We start from the raw sequence: 17,512 nt of genomic DNA, 5'->3' as shown, positions 1-17,512 counted from the left end.
TTTCCCTTTAACAGAAAAATGTGCTTTTTGGCAGCAGGCTCTCCAGAGAAGAACTAGCAGCTGCATTCTGTCAGTTCCATACAGATTACTCCTTCAAATGTTATCATGAGGTTTTCATTTCAATCCTTGTCTCCTTAATGATGTTTTTTTTTTTAAATTATTTTATTTTTTACCATAAGCTGAGACAGGAACACACTGCCGCTTAGCAGTGGGACACATTTAGCACTGAGAGTTCAGTTGCTTATCACTTCCATTTTTAGAGTTCACCCACTGGTTGTCCCAGGACTTGTTGCGCTGGGAACTGTACAGTAGAGAGAGAAACAACAACAAAGAGTGACTCATTCTGTAACTCATTGACTTTTTACACGGACGTGTCCTCATTTGTCACGTTGCTTGTTCGGGTCACACTGGCTTTATGGAACACATGTTAAAATTGCTGTTAAGAGAATCAGTCTGACAGTTTGGTTTTATTTAGCATGGAAAGCAAATGAGCTGCTGTTTGCTGAGATAATTCTATTGTTCTGTAGTCAAATGCACATTGTAAAGGCATTGTAACATTGTAAATATTGTAAAGGCCAGACATTTTCAAAACTAAGAAAATGGTCTTGTAGCATTGACAGCATATTGTGGCCAATTTAAAAAAAAATAAAAAAAGAATCCTATTGTCAGGTTCAAAATCAGCAAAAGGATCAGCAGACAAAACCAGTGAGGCAGAATATTGAGTCTTTTCTCGCGAGGAGTGCATTCAGATTTACAGCAATCCGACTACACTAAAAATCTGTTTACACTCCTCACTCTTTTTATTTGGAATGCCCTACCCACAATGTGAGACTAGCCCCTGATAGGTGGGGGGAAGCGTGGGCTTTGTCTCATGAGAGAAGAAACGAGATTCTATGTGAAACAAGAAGTCGCAGACAGGATGCCATGAGAAACAAAAAGAGTGCAAGGATAAAATGCTATGTGAAACAAGAAGTCACAGACAAGACACCATGAGAAAAGAGTGCAAAGACAAAATGCCATGTGCAGACGTCAACAAAATAGATTGAGCTATGAACAACTTTCTTGGATTCCCAGAGGTGTAGAAGGTCAGGAAGCTCCAGACAGCATCGTTTGACTTGTTGTGGACTGGTGGACGTCTGCAAGGCGAAACAGCAAGCATTCTGTGCAATAATTTTATTAATAAGTACTCATTAGGGAACGCATGATAACATATATATACAATTTATCTAACACTTATTGAAATGAATGAAGATGTTTTCCAAAGTTAACACATCCTGACATATTTCTAGTCATGGGAATTCTCTGTGCAATAATAGGCTGAAAGTACACTGACTTTCCATTTCTTAAGCCCATTTTATTCAAACCAACAGTGCCATCTTGAGGAGCCAACAACTGCTTCATAAAGAGAATTTGAAGCTTCATTTTCATATCACTACATATTTCTCAAACGATTCCAACCCTTGTTCTACATTTTCCATAACAAGATTACCAAATCAATGCAGATTTTTTACATTTTTACCCCCTTCAACATTCCTCAACCCATTTAAATTATTCTCAATATGTCATAATTTTATATTTTCCATTTGGAATTTCAAAGACGTTTACAGACAATTTTTTTGGTTTCATTTTTTTTGTGATACTATACTAAACTTCTCACACTTGTATGACAGTTAAAGATCCTGAAAGTGACTTCATAGATTTGTCTTTGTCTTTATGCATGTTTGAAGATAATTGTTGAAAACGTGTGCAAAGACTGAGGCTACGGTAGAACGCAATTATGGAATTATAGCATTGTTTTAAATTCAAATTTTGCAGGGTTGTTAACAACACTCTTCTATGTTGGGTGTCAAATTTATTTATTTTCACTTTACAGTTATATTAACAGGTTACCTGTACAGTAAGAAATGCTGGTTGTGACATGTTGATCCATAGACATTATTCAACATAGCCAACATATTATTCAATTTTCCATTGTTTTCTCTGGAAGCTCAGAGCTCACTCCGAACACGCTATCTACTTCCTGTCAGATTTAATCTCAGTAAATGAGTTGCGACTGAAGAGGGGGAGGTGGAAGCGGCAGACAGCACAAATCTAGGCTCATCATTACTAATGGATGCTTTGCTGTGGGTCACTGACTCCAGACTGCAGAGGTGGTATGCGCCTGTGGGGCCTGGGAGAAAGCAGAAGATGGAAATATCATTACGGAGTAGCAGACATGAGGCTTGCAGGATGCAACTTTTGTTTCAGATCCGCCTCTGAATCAGACGGTAAGCTTCGAGTGCGCTCAGAGTGCAAAATCAACTGTCAGGGGTCTTTGAGGCATGTTTGTTATGTGTAGCAAGGAGGGGAGGGCGACTGCTTGACCTCAGCTCTTTTTGCCGTGAGTGCTTTGCAGAAGAGAAGGGTGGGAGATGACTGGACATTAGTGTTAATGATGACATCAGGCAAAAGGCAGGCTACACCCTGAACTGGTCGCCAGCCAGTCATGGCCCGGGCAAACATAGAGAAACAACCAATCACACACACATGCACACTGACACGAGCAGGAATCGATTCCACGCTACCTGCACACAAGTCAGACGAGTGTACATACCTCTACACCATCAGCGACTTACTTGCTCTACATGTGTGGAAAAAAGTTGGTGGAAAATGTAGGTTTAGTGCCTTGCTTTGTCCATTGAAGACAGAAAAAAAACATTGTGACACCATCTAGCGGTAGTCTTCTGCATTCCAGTATGCTAAAGGAATTAGGAAACCAGTTGATCCTCTCTGGGATGTGTAATGCTGCTTTCCATAAACATATTGCAGTGTTTTAAAGGAGAAGATTGTTAAACTATTTTAATAAAATCATGACGTAAAGAAAATAGATGATTAATTTGCTTTTTTAATCGTTTTCAGCAAAGGGTCAGCAAGGGGTATGCTATCTTTATATATAACCTAATAAAGTCTAAATAGAATTTTGTGTCGTAAAAATTGAACAAATGTTTATTATTAGATCTCATTCACTTGTGGGCTCATCTTAGGTTTCATTTGTTGTTACAAACTCAGCACAACTCACTTCACAAGCAGCAGTTCAACAATAAGTGAACAAGCTGTTTACTGCTTACTGTCAAAGCAAACATAAAACTAATATAATGTGTATTTTAATGGCCTAAAAAAAACGCGTTCAAGTTGCCAGGTTTTCTCAGACTTCAAAATAAACCCCTGCTAAACACACTGCAAACGAGGCTAAAATAGACGGGGGATTTGGTAACATTGGCAACAAACAAAGTTGCACGGCGCTTCGGTCATCAAAATGCGACGAAAGCTCGTCCAGTCGATGTAAACAAGTGTCGCGCGACGAGCATCCTCACTCGCCCATTCTTGTCAAATGGCAACAATGAGGTATTATCCTGTGCGAGCGTTCAGGAGTTTTAGAAGTTGTGCTCTCAATGGCGTTGAACCATACATCTCTCTTGATGAGATTGTTTTCTGTTTTAGTAATTTATTCGGGCTTTGCACCCTTTCCACTTTTATGTCCCAAATTATAAACGTTTTCTAGTTCTTTGACAAACAAGTTAAGAAATAATACATTGACTGTGGACTAAAAGTTAAAGCAATATAATGTTATTTTCAATATTTGCACTTCATTGGTACATCCTATGTGTCCTATCTCAGCATGGCACCTACAGCAGATTGTTTGTGTTTGCACATTCTGGACCACAGTTATGGTTTTGTTTCAATTCATTAAAGAAAAAAAAAAAACTATTTTATGCAATTTTCTCTTGTAAGGTGATAGCAGGTGATACCTGGATACTAATGTGAATAGAATGGGTGAAAATGCCAATCTGCCGAAGGGTAACAGCTCACAGCAACCTTTTTTTTTTTTTTTGATTGGGGAAAGATTAACTTATTTTTTTTTCAAATTTAGTTAATACATTTTCAATTATGAACTATGAAACGAACGAGTTCATTTTAATAGTTGTGAACTGAACTTTGAATGACTTCATGTAGAAAATGAACTTTGCCAACACTGCAACTCGTATTATTGAAGCTTTTAATTGAATCACTGAGAGACTTTAAAGTAGCAGTTTAGTATCGGGTCTGACTATTTTCCCAATTCTATTTAGGATGAATATGCATAATAAACTCAAACACTATGGGATGTGCCCAAACCCAACATGGTGCCACTTTCAGACATCACCGATCACACCATGGGACCCATTTAGCCTACTGTGTACATAACTAAACTAATGAGGATCCCCAATAAGATACTTTAGTCCGGTTAAGCAGAGAAACCATTTAATCCAATAGGCGGATCTAATTGCTCATGCGATGTCCCTGTGATTGGCTGCGAGACCAAAACAGAGCTCGCACCTCCCACATGGGGTGAGCAGAGGCTTAGGGTGAGCCTGATTAAGTATCGTTGCAGGTAGGTACAAGATGTTAGTGTACAGTTGTAAGCAAACAATTGCATGGATATAGACCTACTTCTGTAAGTATTAATATTATTATCGTATATGTGACAATCATCTGCTGATCTTACGTTGGGGTCCACAATCATAGATAGATAGATAGATAGATAGATAGATAGATAGATAGATAGATAGATAGATAGATAGATAGATAGATAGATAGATAGATAGATAGGATGGATGGATAGATAGATAGATAGATAGATAGATAGATAGATAGATAGATAGATAGATAGATAGATAGATAGATAGATAGATAGATAGATAGATAGATAGGATGGATGGACGGACACAAAAAGGATAACAAAAGAGTGGAAGAGAATAGCTCTGATTAAATTAAGTAGATAGATTAGGCTCATCCACAGCATAATTATCTTCAATTGCTATGAGCTATTTCAGAAAACTGAATGATCATTGTTCAAGCTAATGCTTCACCCATTTCCCTTCAATTGAAAAAGTCAAGCTTCATTTGGGGAAAAAGTCTTATGGAAATGTAAAAAATATATGCCTGACATATTATGACAAACATTTTGGATGTAATTCTTTTACGCTGCCATTTTGTGGGCTGAGAGACATTCACCAGAGACCCATTGTCATACATTTTGATCAACATGACATAACCAATTGATGTTGGAAACAACAGAGATTTCTACACAATCATTTGTATGTAGTATGTGCTTAAGTATTTACATCTTGTTCAAAGAAATAAGAAACTTTTTTTTATCCAGGTGACACAAAAACCTGTATTTATTATTATGCAATTGTACCTAATATTGTGTCTGGTGAGTGCATCTATGACAGGAGTATCAAAAGTAGCTAAATGTAAATGTTGCTATGTAGTAAAACCAAGAAATGTCAAACCTGATGTAAATATCGCACCTCTCTAAGACGCAAATTTGAGCAGTATTACTCACAGGATAGCTATATTTGCAAATATTTCTATTGCTGCGACACAGAACCTGTTCATTGTCACTTGTACGGTGACCTAGCATCTAAGCAAATATGGGTCGACTTGTTAACACGGGAAAAGCAGGCCATACTGAACTGGCTTTAGCAGATTATAAAAAGACAGAACAGATGCACTGGAGTGAAAGACCAGCCAGATTGTGTGTGTGTGTGTGTTTTTTGTTCTTGTTGTTGTCTGCTGACCTCTGACACCTGCTGTGTCAGACATAACCACATGGCAAAATAAAGGTCAAGTATATGCAGCACTTGGAGGAAGTCACATTGGGAGTAATTTCAGGAAATATACATGTTCATTAGGAGCTCTTTTGCTAGGCATGTCTATCCTGGTGAAAATGTATGGCTTTTACAGCGGTACCTCTTTCCGCCCAAACCCCCTGGAAAGTGAGACAAAATTAAACCCCAACATCAGTTTGACCAATCGACACAAACTTGTATGAACATGTGAATGCTAACAGGCGACATGAAAGACCCTCAAAAACACACACGACCCAAATTGAACAGGAAGTCATTCATTTTGGGTGATAAAACACATTTTCATCTGATCATACAGCATGAGACCATTTAATGAGTTATGTAGTAGTAGTAGTAATTATGTCCCCTTGTGTTGCCAGACACCACGTGCAGAGAAAATGGTGGCCGCTGTGCACACCTTGCTCACCTCAAGACAACATGTTCAACCTGATGAGCAACTTCTGCACTTGGTTCTCCAAAATCCAGGAGCCAATCAGGTTATCTAAATTGTCAAGCATGTCTAAAATTGCTTGTTTTTGACGTAAACTGCATGATACTGAGCAGTGTTTGTAATACAGTGGTGCCTTAAAATACAAGTGAGTCGAGTTGCAAGTTCTTTGAAATGAGAACCAAGCCTTTATTTCATTTTTTGCTTCGATTTGCTGGTGCTGAATGCTGGCATTGAATGTAACTTACCGTATCGGCCCGAATATAAGACAACCCTGATTGTAAGACAACCCCCTGTTTTTCAAGACTCAAGTTTGAAAAGTTCTTCTTCGTGCTACTGCTATTTTTATTTTTATTCTTCGTCACAGGGGTTCGCTTTGGCCTGGGGAGTTAAGTTCAGCATTCGCTTTAAAGATATCTGGCGCCATCTAGCGTTGTGGATGGATATAATGTCTAGACCCCGAATGTAAGACGATTCAGTCTTATTTCAATGCAAAGAACACCGTCTTATATTCGGGCCAATACGATACTTCAAAATTCTGGCAAATAGTGAACAACTCTTAAAAAAAATATATCTATTAAATGTATTAAAAAATATATTTAACTCACAGGCGAGTGACTGTTCTTGTGGTGGGTCTTGACAAAGCAGGAAAGACGTCCACCATCCGCAGCATCTCAAGAGGTATCCAATTTTGATGCAAAACATTTCTTAATGAATTATAGACAAATGTTGGTTAACAAAATCTCCCATGAATGTGTGAGTGACTTACATAATGTTTTCTTTTTCTTGAACTAGGAGCATTTGTACAAGGGTGTGTGTAGACCCAGGTTTTACGTCTACTGTATCTACTTGTCCCTACCATTTTTTGTAATCATTTTATTTCTTTCTTCCCCAGCTAGGATTCGTACCGAGAACTTGTCCATCTTGCTGTCTTTATTTCTTGCTTTCCCTCAGTGATTCCCATGCTTCCGTTTTTAATTATTTTTTTATTGTTTTATTGCTTTTAAGTGCTATTTTCTAAGTGAACCGAACAGATTTGAACTGGAAACCACAATTTTTATTTAACCTCATCGAAAAAGTTTCCGTTTTCATTGTCTTGTTTTAGAGCTGCCGAATTCATGTGTGGTTCTTCTATGTCCTCCAGTGCCTCACTCCATGGAAGGAGGCTCCACCCAAGGGTGCATGAGGAGTGAGCTGAGGGTGGAGAACTACTTGGTCACCCTGCTGGATGTGGGTGGCTCAGTGGAGTCACAGGGGGCCTGGAGGGAGTATTATGGGGAAGCACACGGTGTCATCTTTGTGGTGGACTCCAGCGACCGGCCAAGGATCAAGGAGGTCAAGGAGGTCCTGGCTGACCTACTCAAGCAGCCCAGAGTGGCAGGAAAACCCATCCTAGTGTAAGTATAGTCATTAGTAGAGCACAACTTTACAAACACTGCCCTCTAGAGGGACACCACTATACCTACATGGCTATTCAGAGTCCATTTTGTCAGCCTATCACTTCTTTCAAAGTTTTATTTCCCAAAGGAATCCCCCATAATAACTGACAATTAAACATGACTAGCATGTGTACCTGAATTAAAAGGTAGCCCACATTTTGAGGAAAAAAGGTCATGATATTTTAACAACATCCATATTTTTACAGATAAAACATATTTGTAACCTTATGAGAATAAACTTGTCGTATACAACACAAAAAGTGGATTTACAGGAACAATCCATTTTGTCAGGCGAAAAAGGTATCTTATGAGGGTTTATTTTTGTAAATTTGGATTATAACATCAAATATAAAGTCACACAAAGGAAGAAAGTCATTTTAACAAATGAATACATCTAATATAACTTAATCATCTTAATTCTTATATTTCAGAAAGTATCTAACTAACTAACGACTGACTGACTAGTACAATGAATGTACTAGTACTCGTACTTGTACAATGAATGAACGAATGAAAGAATGAATGAATGAATGAATGAATTTTAAAAGTCTTTTGTTCTTACAAAAGTACCCAGCAAAAAAACAGGGATGTCAGGCTTGGCATATGTTTGTGATGTGTCACAAATTCAGAATCATATCCAAGCTTTTAGTCGGCCCAAAGCTGAGTAAAGGAGTTTATTAGTTTAAAGTAGTTTATTATGCTTTATCAATAGCAAAAACAACAAATTCAACATACAAGAAGGTTCCAGTTGCCCTCATTCAACCTTTGCAGAGAATGCTCTTGACCTGTATGACTGAGAATCTGTTGTAAATAGAAAAAAAAAAAGAAAAATTACAACACTATTACTTGGGCATTTTTGCTATCAGGCTATTGGTATGCAATGTCGACATGCGCTTTTTCAAAAGATGCAAACATTTGACATAATAATGCAGGAATACTACATTGCAAATTAGTTTGTGGTTCTCCAAGCTACAGCTCGCGGACCCCTGTTTCAGACCCACAGTTAACTCAACTTTGTTTAATTTATATAACTTTATTTATATAGCACTTTTACAATAACCAAAGGCGTGGTTGCCACGGGGAATTTCTATATAATGTGTGGATTTTCCCCAACGGCCGATGTATTTCCTTGCCAGCCGAACCGTGTGATTCCATTGTTCTGATGTAAAGAGTCCCTGACTCCAGTTCAGTGACACCAGGAAGCCACGTGTGACTTGAAAACAACTAACTTCTGAGACTCAAAGCATGCATCGATGTTTGTCTTTACAGCTTGGCAAACAAACAAGACAAAATGAATGCCCTGCTGGGAAGCGAACTAATCGAGATGCTCTCCTTGGAGAAGCTCGTCAACCAGAGCCGCTCTGTGTGCCATATAGTGAGTGCAACCATAACATGATTTCTGACTACTACATTTTCACATTAAACTACCATTACATGATCCCCTCTCCTCACAAGGAGCCTTGTTCAGCTTTAATGGACCTGCGGCGCTGGTCAGATAGGAAAGCGTTACGAGGCCTTCGCTGGCTGCTGCGAGCCGTCTGTCTGGATTACCCGGGGCTGTGCATCCGCGTGGCCCAGGACAGCAAGAGGCCTCTGGAGCCCAGAGAGAGGAACAGTAAAGCAGAGAAGACAAGAGGAAGAAATAAGAGTGAACGGTGAGTCACATTTTGTGCTGCTACTTTATGAATACCTCCTCATTCTGATGAAGTTTTTATTGACGGCTGAAGGCAAGGTATTGTTGTAACAGTAAATGTATTACTGCGGTTGTGGAAGTGCACACTTTAAGAAGTAAACCTCAAAAAAGCCTAGCATGACACTGGCTTTCCAAAGACAAGGTTGTTTTAAGTACGCAAGATGTAATTCTCTTTGCTTTATGTTGATTTTGTCAGTAAACATCAACTTGTAATGATAATGCTTGAATGAACTGAAACCTTAATGTGACCTGATGTTATCCATCCTTCCATGTAACCCTAGCATGAGAACCAGCAAGTCAGGCCTCAGCCAGGTTCACAGGCCAAAGGACATGGAAAACATAAGCAATGGGGAAAGAAAGTTGCAGCCTATTCAGAACATAATGCAGAAGGTGAATAGATTTTGGATTAGGCCACTTCAATTCCGCTTTATTGTCGCTAGGTCGTATACATGAATGAACTGTAATTGGCAGGAGAACACTCTAAAAAAGAAGCTGAAGAAAACCACCAGGAGGAAGAAAAAGCCAGCCAAAGCCAGCAAAGACAAACAAGATGAACAAGCGGCGAGTGAGAAGGAAGAAGAGGAGGCCAGTAAAGATGAGACAGAAAACAGAACTAGCAGTCCGCTCATCCCCCCCAATAAAGGAAAACGCACACAAAAGGGCAAGGTGAAAGAGAAGACATGGGATGTGCCTGAGTCACCACACGATAACGAGAAGCCCCTCAGAGGTATGGCCAGTATAGTTTTTATTTAATTAATATGAAATAATAAATAAATAAAATAAATAAATGTTCAATCAATCAAACATTTTATTGAATTAACATCGAGTTAAAATTTACAAAATATTGTTCATTATTTCTATATATTTTTGAATAGTTTTTTAATTAAATGTTTTCTAAATTAAATTGACACAAACAAGTTGAATATGACAAGAAACCAGGCATTATGCCTCGAAAACTTTTGATATCATAGTTTGCATGTTCTCCCCGGGCCCGCGTGGGTTTTCTCCGGGCGCTCCGGTTTCCTCCCACATTCCAAAAACATGCTTGGTAGGCCGATTGAAGACTCCAAATTGTCCCTAGGTGTGAGTGTGAGTGCGAATGGTTGTCTGTCTCTGTGTGCCCTGCGATTGGCTGGCAACCGGTTCAGGGTGTCCCCCGCCTACTGCCCGATGACGGCTGGGATAGGCTCCAGCACGCCCGCGACCCCCGTGGGGACTAAGCGGTTCAGAAAATGGATGGATGGATCTTTCTTATTTTCACTTTTGTCAGTAGGCTATTTTAATTGATTAGTGCTTACCATACAATGTCGCCCTGCAGCATATTGATTTTAGCATTTATAACCCTGTTTTCCATGTAATAATTTGTCTGTGAAGCCATGGGAAAAAAGAGGAAGAGGAAGAAGGGTGTGAAAGTTAAAAGAAGGAACAAAATCAACACTGAAGGAACGTCTGGAGGATCCGCTCAATCTGTTGACCTCTCTACTACATTTGGTGAGAATTGACCACTCCCTCACCATACGCAGATTAAACATGTTGAATCTCATAATAAAGGCCTTGTCTCCTCCTAGATCTTTACCGAAAAGCCATACTGGCTCTTAAGGAGCGTCAAGATCAGGGACAATGAGGGAGAAAAAAAAGCCCTGCTTGTCATCACGTCATCCCTCCCCTCACAAAAAATGGACAGAATATATGTATATCAATGCACAAATGACGATTTCCCATCGGATGCACGAGTCTTTCATGGATTTTTCTTGACATTCCATCATGTAGTGGAGACATTGTTTATTTAATAACAATAATAATGATAAAAATGTATGTATGGCTAAATGTGTAATTTTTTTTATTGTTCCATTTCTAATAAAATAATTTCCCTGTAATGCATCAAGTAAAGTGAATACATACGTACAGTAACAGTATTATTTTGTTTTTCGAAGGCACAGACAAGAAGAAATAGCTACTGGTATGAATTTCTTGAGTCGTGAGTGGATAGCTGTATGGGTGGATGGATGAATGGTTGGTGGCTTGTTTGGTTTTCACGGACAGAAGGATGATGGAAGGGTGGATGGCTGTATGAATGGAAGGATGGGTGGCTGTTTAGGGTGGATAGATGGATGGATGGATGGATGGATGGATGGATGGATGGATGGATGGATGGATGGATGGATGGATGGATGGATGGATGGATGAGTGAAAAATTGGTAGGTCTGTTGGCACAGTAGGTCATCAGAGACACAATGTGACGGTCTCGACATCCCAAGGCTTAGAAAGACGCAAGGTTGAAAAGTGTAGCTACATACGTCATCAAGTAGCACAGGAAGGCACGCTCAATCACCGTTTTTTAATGGTTTTCCAAGTGTATTTACGCAATTACTACTGTAATAAAGACTTTTTTTTGTGTATTAGTAATATTCGCAACCGCGTCGTAAAACGAGGACACCCGCGGGTTATATCGTAAATCGGCAACTGTCCCTTTAAGAGGCTGCGCGCCCTCCCGCGGAAGACGAGCAGGTTGCTGGTGCGGGATCACTATTTGGCAAGGCATCCGGGCAGCAGCATCCGGTTAACCGATTCCCATTCGTCGCAAACTCCAGTGGGATCCAAAATGCCCTCACCGAGGACTATCACCATCGTGGCCCTCTCCTTCGCCCTCGGCTTGTTCTTCGTCTTCATGGGGACCATTAAGCTGACGCCGAGGCTCAGCAAAGACGCGTACAGCGAGATGGTGAGTGAATGAGAGGCGGGGGGGAGGCCATTGTTCTGTGCATGCTGACCCAAATATTAAACTAACCGCAAAATAAGCGCTCGACGTTCTCTTTTATTTCGCCATTATCTCGTAATATCCTCCGCTTGGATCCTCTCTGAAACATCCTCGCTGTAAAATGGCATAAACGTGTTGTATGGCTGATGCCAACACATCAGCGCACAAAGTAGGCCGAAGATAGATTAAAATAGCCTCACTAATATTAATCAATTGACCAAATAACTGCAGCATACATAATTATATATATATATATATATATATATATATATATATATATATATATATATATATATATATATATATATATATATCCATTCATCCATCCATCCATCATATCCATCCATCCATTTTCTTAACCCTTTGTCCCCACGGGGGTCGCGGGCGTGCTGGAGCCTATCCCAGCAGTCATCGGGCAGTAGGCTGGGAACACCCTGAACCGGGGCACACAGAGACGAACAGTCATTAGCACTCGCACTCACACCCACTGGCAATTTGGAGTGCTCAATTACCATGCATGTTTTGGGGATGTGGGAGGAAACCGGATTGCCTGGAGAAAACCCACGCAGGAACGGGGAGAACATGCAAACTCCACACAGGGAGAGCCGGAGGTGGAGTCAAATTCGCACCCTCTGAACTGTGAGGCGGACGTGCTAACCAGTGCGTCACCGTGCCGCTGTGTATATTAAACGTGACAACAAAATTATATTGTTACCTCAAAAATGTGTTACTATAAAACAAGTACAGTGGTGGTACATTGACTTAAGAGTGCCCGAAAGGTTTCTAATTTAGATTTAATTGTGTTTGGTTGCAAGTTAAAAACACAAACCAGTTTCTTTATAGGTTGTCATATTAAGTGTACAGTGCAAAAATATGGTTGTTTTGAGGGGTGTAGCAGAATAAGGAAAACCCCACATTCGCAGGGGATAGGGACTGAGCCCTGCCAGAGGAGTCCTCACGTGAATGACACACCAGAGAGGTTTCCAATCCTATTTAGAGCCCACAGGAATGTGGTAAAGAACTACTTGTCATAATGAAGCTCATCAACTCACTTCAATATAATTCTATGACACCAGGAAGCCACAAGATGACGGCAACGCACCTCTTTTGTTTAAATAATGCTCCTAAACTCACTTCAACCTAGTTCTTTAACTTTAGGATGCCACAACATGGCAGAAAACCACATATTTTGTCGTAAATAAGCACTTCAACCTATTTTAACATGGTAGTTTGGCATCAAGATACCACAAGAGGGCGCTAGAACATACTTATATTTGTGGCCTGGGCACAAAAACAGCAAGTCGGTGAAATCTTGAAGATAGGTCGACCCCCAAATGTGCCAGTGCTGAACCACAAATGTGCAGGAGTTCACTGTACAAGTAAATTGTGTTACAAACCTGTTTACAACTTTATAAACGCGACAAGTAACCACATACTGAAATAGAATGTAAAAGGCCAATCAGTTTGCACATTACGTTAATTAAATGCACAGTGTGCTGCTCCATCTGAAAAACATAACATAAGCACTTCCGATGGTGTGTCAGTATACTTTAATTTGTTCCATGTACTTTCCTGTAGAAACGGGCGTATAAGAGCTATGCCAAAGCTCTGCCTGGCCTGAAAAAGATCGGCGTGACCTCCGTGTTGCTCCGCAAGATCATCGGCTCCCTGGAGGTGGCCTGTGGCGTGGTCCTGACCCTGGTACCGGGCAGGCCCAAGGATGTGGCCAACTTCATTTTGCTTCTGGTCATGCTGGCCGTGCTGTTCTTCCACCAGCTGGTCGGCGACCCCCTCAAGCGCTACGCCCACGCGCTGGTCTTCGGCATCCTGCTCACCTGCCGACTGCTCATAGCCCGGCAGAGCGATGAGCGACCGGAGAGGGAGGAGAGCAGGGAGGAGCAGCAGCCGCAACATCAGCAGCATGTCAACGACCAGGAAAAGAACAAGGTCAAGCAGTCTTAAAAGCATTTTTTAATGCCCCTCCCAGCTACAGTGAAGCGAGTCCTTGATATCTTTAACACACATACTTGGAACTGGCGGTTACTCATCTCCTTGACTTGACTGTGGACAGTCATCAATGTGCAACTTTTGTTTTGTCCCATTCCAAAATTAACATTCAGTCTCAGTGCTCCCCCGTTACATTGTAGCTTTTTTAAGGGATCAAGTTTTTACAGTGGTACCTCGACTTGAGAGCACCCCAACTTGTAGGTTTTTCAAGGCTTTGTTTGGTTGTGACACAAAAAATCTACTGGTTCCATGGCAGCCATTTTTAATTTAGACTTCTTGAGGCTATTTACAGAATTTTAGAGCATTTTCACTGATCTTTCATGACCACAAAACTGTTTTCTGTGACAATACAAGTGACCAACCTACCTAAAGACCATGGTTAGTTTCTATCATTTTACAGTAGAGGCTTTAGAAATCAGCAATAAAACTGGCCATTTTCACCAAAAGCACTGATTTCCGACTAAAAACTGGAGAAAATTTGATTTTGTAAAACTCATCTTGTCAAACAAGTAGTGACTTTGATGCTAACATTTTTTGCTTTTGTGACAACTTAAAACATGAAGTAGGAAAATCAAAATCATGGCAAAATATTTTTTTTACAGCCATAAAAAGCTTCTAAAAAAAAAAAAAGCCATCATTGTGGCAATATTTCACAAAAATGCTGAGAGTGATAGGCCTGGCTACTTACACCTGAGAACAACACATCAAAATCGGCTGTTGAAAATGTAGTTTTTCTGTTGTTGAGCAAAATAGCCTTTTTTTGGAACATTTGTGATGTCATCTCTGCAAAATCAAAAAATGCCTTCAAATTAGAGTAAAACTGTATACCTTGACAATTTATCAACATATCGCCTGGACCATTTTGTTTTGTCAGTACCTTGGAGAACTTCTTTTCTGATTAGCTGGTAAAATATCCAATAAGTGCAACTAGGCCGAAATTTTGAGGGGTTCTCAAAGTTGATGATTCAAAGTAATGGTGACATTTTAAATGATATCATTTAAAAACTCAGAGTGTAAGGAGCAAATGAAGCCATCTTTTTGAGAAGAGCAGTGTTATCAGTAGAAGAGGTCTCATTCCCACTTATTCATAATGGAGTGTGTTAAAACACATTTGAAATGAAGTACTTGATTTTTGGTTGCACAAGATTAAAATGTGTTAAACTGACATTTGTTCATTTTTGACAAAAACGCGGGAAAATTACATCTGTTCATCTCATTTTAAATCATGTGCAACCGATGAACATTTCTGAATTAAGTAAATCCAAATGATTCTGTTTTAATGCACTGTGATTTTATTTTTGTTTTCATTTATTTATTTGTTAAAAGTCAATTAAAAATCCAAAAGACATGTCTTTAGCGTGTTGCTAAAGGTACATGCTTAGCAAATGGTACATGCTTAGCAAATGATTGACAGCACCCTTTGGTCACTCCTTCAGTCTCTCCAGGCGCAGTAAAATAATAACAAAATAAAATGTACGTAGAGGCATTAGATGGGGTCAGAGAGGGATGATTTCTCCAAAGATTATTTTAAAAATAATTACAGCGAAGTCATGTGTACAGTTTTAACATTCTATGTGACATTTTTTTTAACTGCAAACTCCTCCTTTAAGTAATCCATATTGTGTGTGGGTGGAGGGCGGCGGGGGTGTATTTGTTTTGAAGTACTGTAGAGGCATTTGAAGTGCTCATTCCATGTTGACTTGTCTGTCACATTGCTAATACAATACAATACAATACAATACAACTTAATTTTTTTTTTATTCTTTGGCTTTTGACCCAACATCTGACTGACATTGCTTTATTGCTTCCTGCATCTAATTAATTATTTAATTAATGTCATAATTTGTTTTTGAAACATTTTGCTTTAAAAAAAAAATCATACAACTATGAAATACGCTGTGAGAAACGCTGACTTACTGCATGGCTTGAGTCAAACATCAGTGGCGTTTTAAATGCCATTTGCAATTTACTTCATAAACTGCATCGTCTTTTTTGATTTTCCAAAATGTTGCCATTTCTTTCCCCATAATCGATGTGACAAGAAGAGATTCACAATCTAATCTTTATCCTTCACTCAAAAGCTGAGCCCACCTAAAATCCAAAGTGATGCTACACCGCTGCCTACACAGATCTACTGTTTGTCATTACAGTGATTTCAAATTTAAATTTAACAGACAAGCTGCGTTGGACCCTCTAACAAATCTTCAAGTTGAAAAAACATTCTAATACAAGTACAACTAGTAGTATAGTAATATAAACATCCACAGCTGTGAAGGCGTTAAGCATGTGGTATGTGGGCAAGGAGAGACATATGTAGTTGCTGGCGCAATTTCATCCATTTATTGAATGGGACATAACAGTCAAACACATGAATCCATAATGAGAACACTCACAAGGAGGGACCTCAACTCCTGATGTCACCCTTCCCTTGCAAAAAAAGAAAACAACGGGATGTAGCTGGAAACTTTGATTTACTTACAATTGTACTTTTTCAGAGTGAAATGTGGGCCTCTTTAGTTGAACTCAAAGGTACTATTCCGTTGTATGTTTGGCAACAGTGGTTGGGAATCACTGAATAAGAGCATGTTTCTCTCAATGTGCTTTTCAGGTCATGAAAGGATTTTCCTAAATGAACATCAAATCATTCATGATACATCCACAACCACCAATGCAATATCTAAGAAATATCTTCAGCATTAAACATAAACCTTAGGCTTATTATTCTCCCATCCCCCCACCTTTTTAGTATTCACAGACCTGTGCATGTTACTAAATGTAAATGCCCCAGAATAACCCATTTATCCTGTTACAACTCTATCTTTTATTTATAATAGGTTGCAAATGGAAATGTGTGAACTTGTTCTTTATAATAGGAGTATTGCATCGGGATTTTTTGTTTTTGAAATGTATCTAAAATGTTGAAATAAAAACCCTGATTCCATTTTTTTCTTCATTCGCCACAAGAATGCAGTGGTTTTGTAGTGCACTTGCTGAAAGGTGAACAGTTGCCTAAAAACAATGTAGATCTAGATACAAAAGCTGCATGTCCATTTCAGGAAGGAGAAAACAACTCAAATAAGAAAAACAGCTTTTTGGACCAAAAAGTCATTGCCTTTTGTTTGAAACTGACATTTGGTGGGTTATCCAACTCTAAAATTGCAATAATTTGCTTTCATAACATAGGAAACACAATTCCACTGTGTAACTGCAAAGTGGTCCAAATAAAATAATGAAATTCATGGTAATACTTTTGTTTGTAGGATTGTTATTTTTGTTATTCATTCATATCTTAACAGCTTCACGCTATTCTATGGGTTGCGTCCATTATGGTGTTTGATGGAGCTTTGCTGCCTTCCGCAGATTCATTATTGCAACTGCAACTGAAGTCCAACATATTGCTCATGAAGGAAAAAAACCAAACAAAAAAACAACAACAAACTCCACATAAAAAAAAAAAAAAAGGTTGTATTTGTTACATGGTCCTGCGGCCGTGTGGCCGCAAAAAAAACAACAATT

General features: G+C 39.3%; 2 protein-coding genes across 4 annotated transcripts; both read left to right on the top strand.

Annotated features, from left to right (window-relative positions):
* Positions 1-3,304: 3,304 nt before the first annotated feature.
* arl13a (ADP-ribosylation factor-like 13A) lies at positions 3,305-11,138 on the top strand. 3 transcript variants are annotated; one of them, XM_049750005.2, is made up of 10 exons: positions 3,305-3,384; positions 6,032-6,148; positions 6,710-6,780; positions 7,244-7,496; positions 8,808-8,913; positions 8,994-9,193; positions 9,513-9,621; positions 9,703-9,958; positions 10,606-10,722; positions 10,800-11,138. In XM_049750005.2, the coding sequence occupies exons 1-10, from the start codon at positions 3,371-3,373 to the stop codon at positions 10,853-10,855; spliced, it is 1,299 nt and encodes a 432-aa protein (XP_049605962.1). In that variant the 5' UTR covers positions 3,305-3,370; the 3' UTR covers positions 10,856-11,138. The 3 variants fall into 3 exon arrangements, with proteins under 3 accessions (XP_049605962.1, XP_049605953.1, XP_049605971.1); XM_049749996.2 differs by lacking the exon at positions 3,305-3,384 and adding an exon at positions 3,904-4,474; XM_049750014.2 differs by lacking the exons at positions 3,305-3,384; positions 6,032-6,148 and adding an exon at positions 6,192-6,247.
* Positions 11,139-11,731: 593 nt separating this feature from the next.
* Positions 11,732-17,241, top strand: tmem35 (transmembrane protein 35). The gene is made up of 2 exons (XM_049750039.2): positions 11,732-11,953; positions 13,568-17,241. The coding sequence occupies exons 1-2, from the start codon at positions 11,834-11,836 to the stop codon at positions 13,949-13,951; spliced, it is 504 nt and encodes a 167-aa protein (XP_049605996.1). The 5' UTR covers positions 11,732-11,833; the 3' UTR covers positions 13,952-17,241.
* Positions 17,242-17,512: the final 271 nt, after the last annotated feature.

This window comes from Syngnathus scovelli, chromosome 1, assembly GCF_024217435.2.
Source record: "Syngnathus scovelli strain Florida chromosome 1, RoL_Ssco_1.2, whole genome shotgun sequence".
Classification (NCBI taxonomy): domain Eukaryota; kingdom Metazoa; phylum Chordata; class Actinopteri; order Syngnathiformes; family Syngnathidae; genus Syngnathus; species Syngnathus scovelli.
The sequence above is the reverse complement of the archived record's forward strand: the minus strand, read 5'-3'. Positions and strand labels throughout refer to the sequence as shown.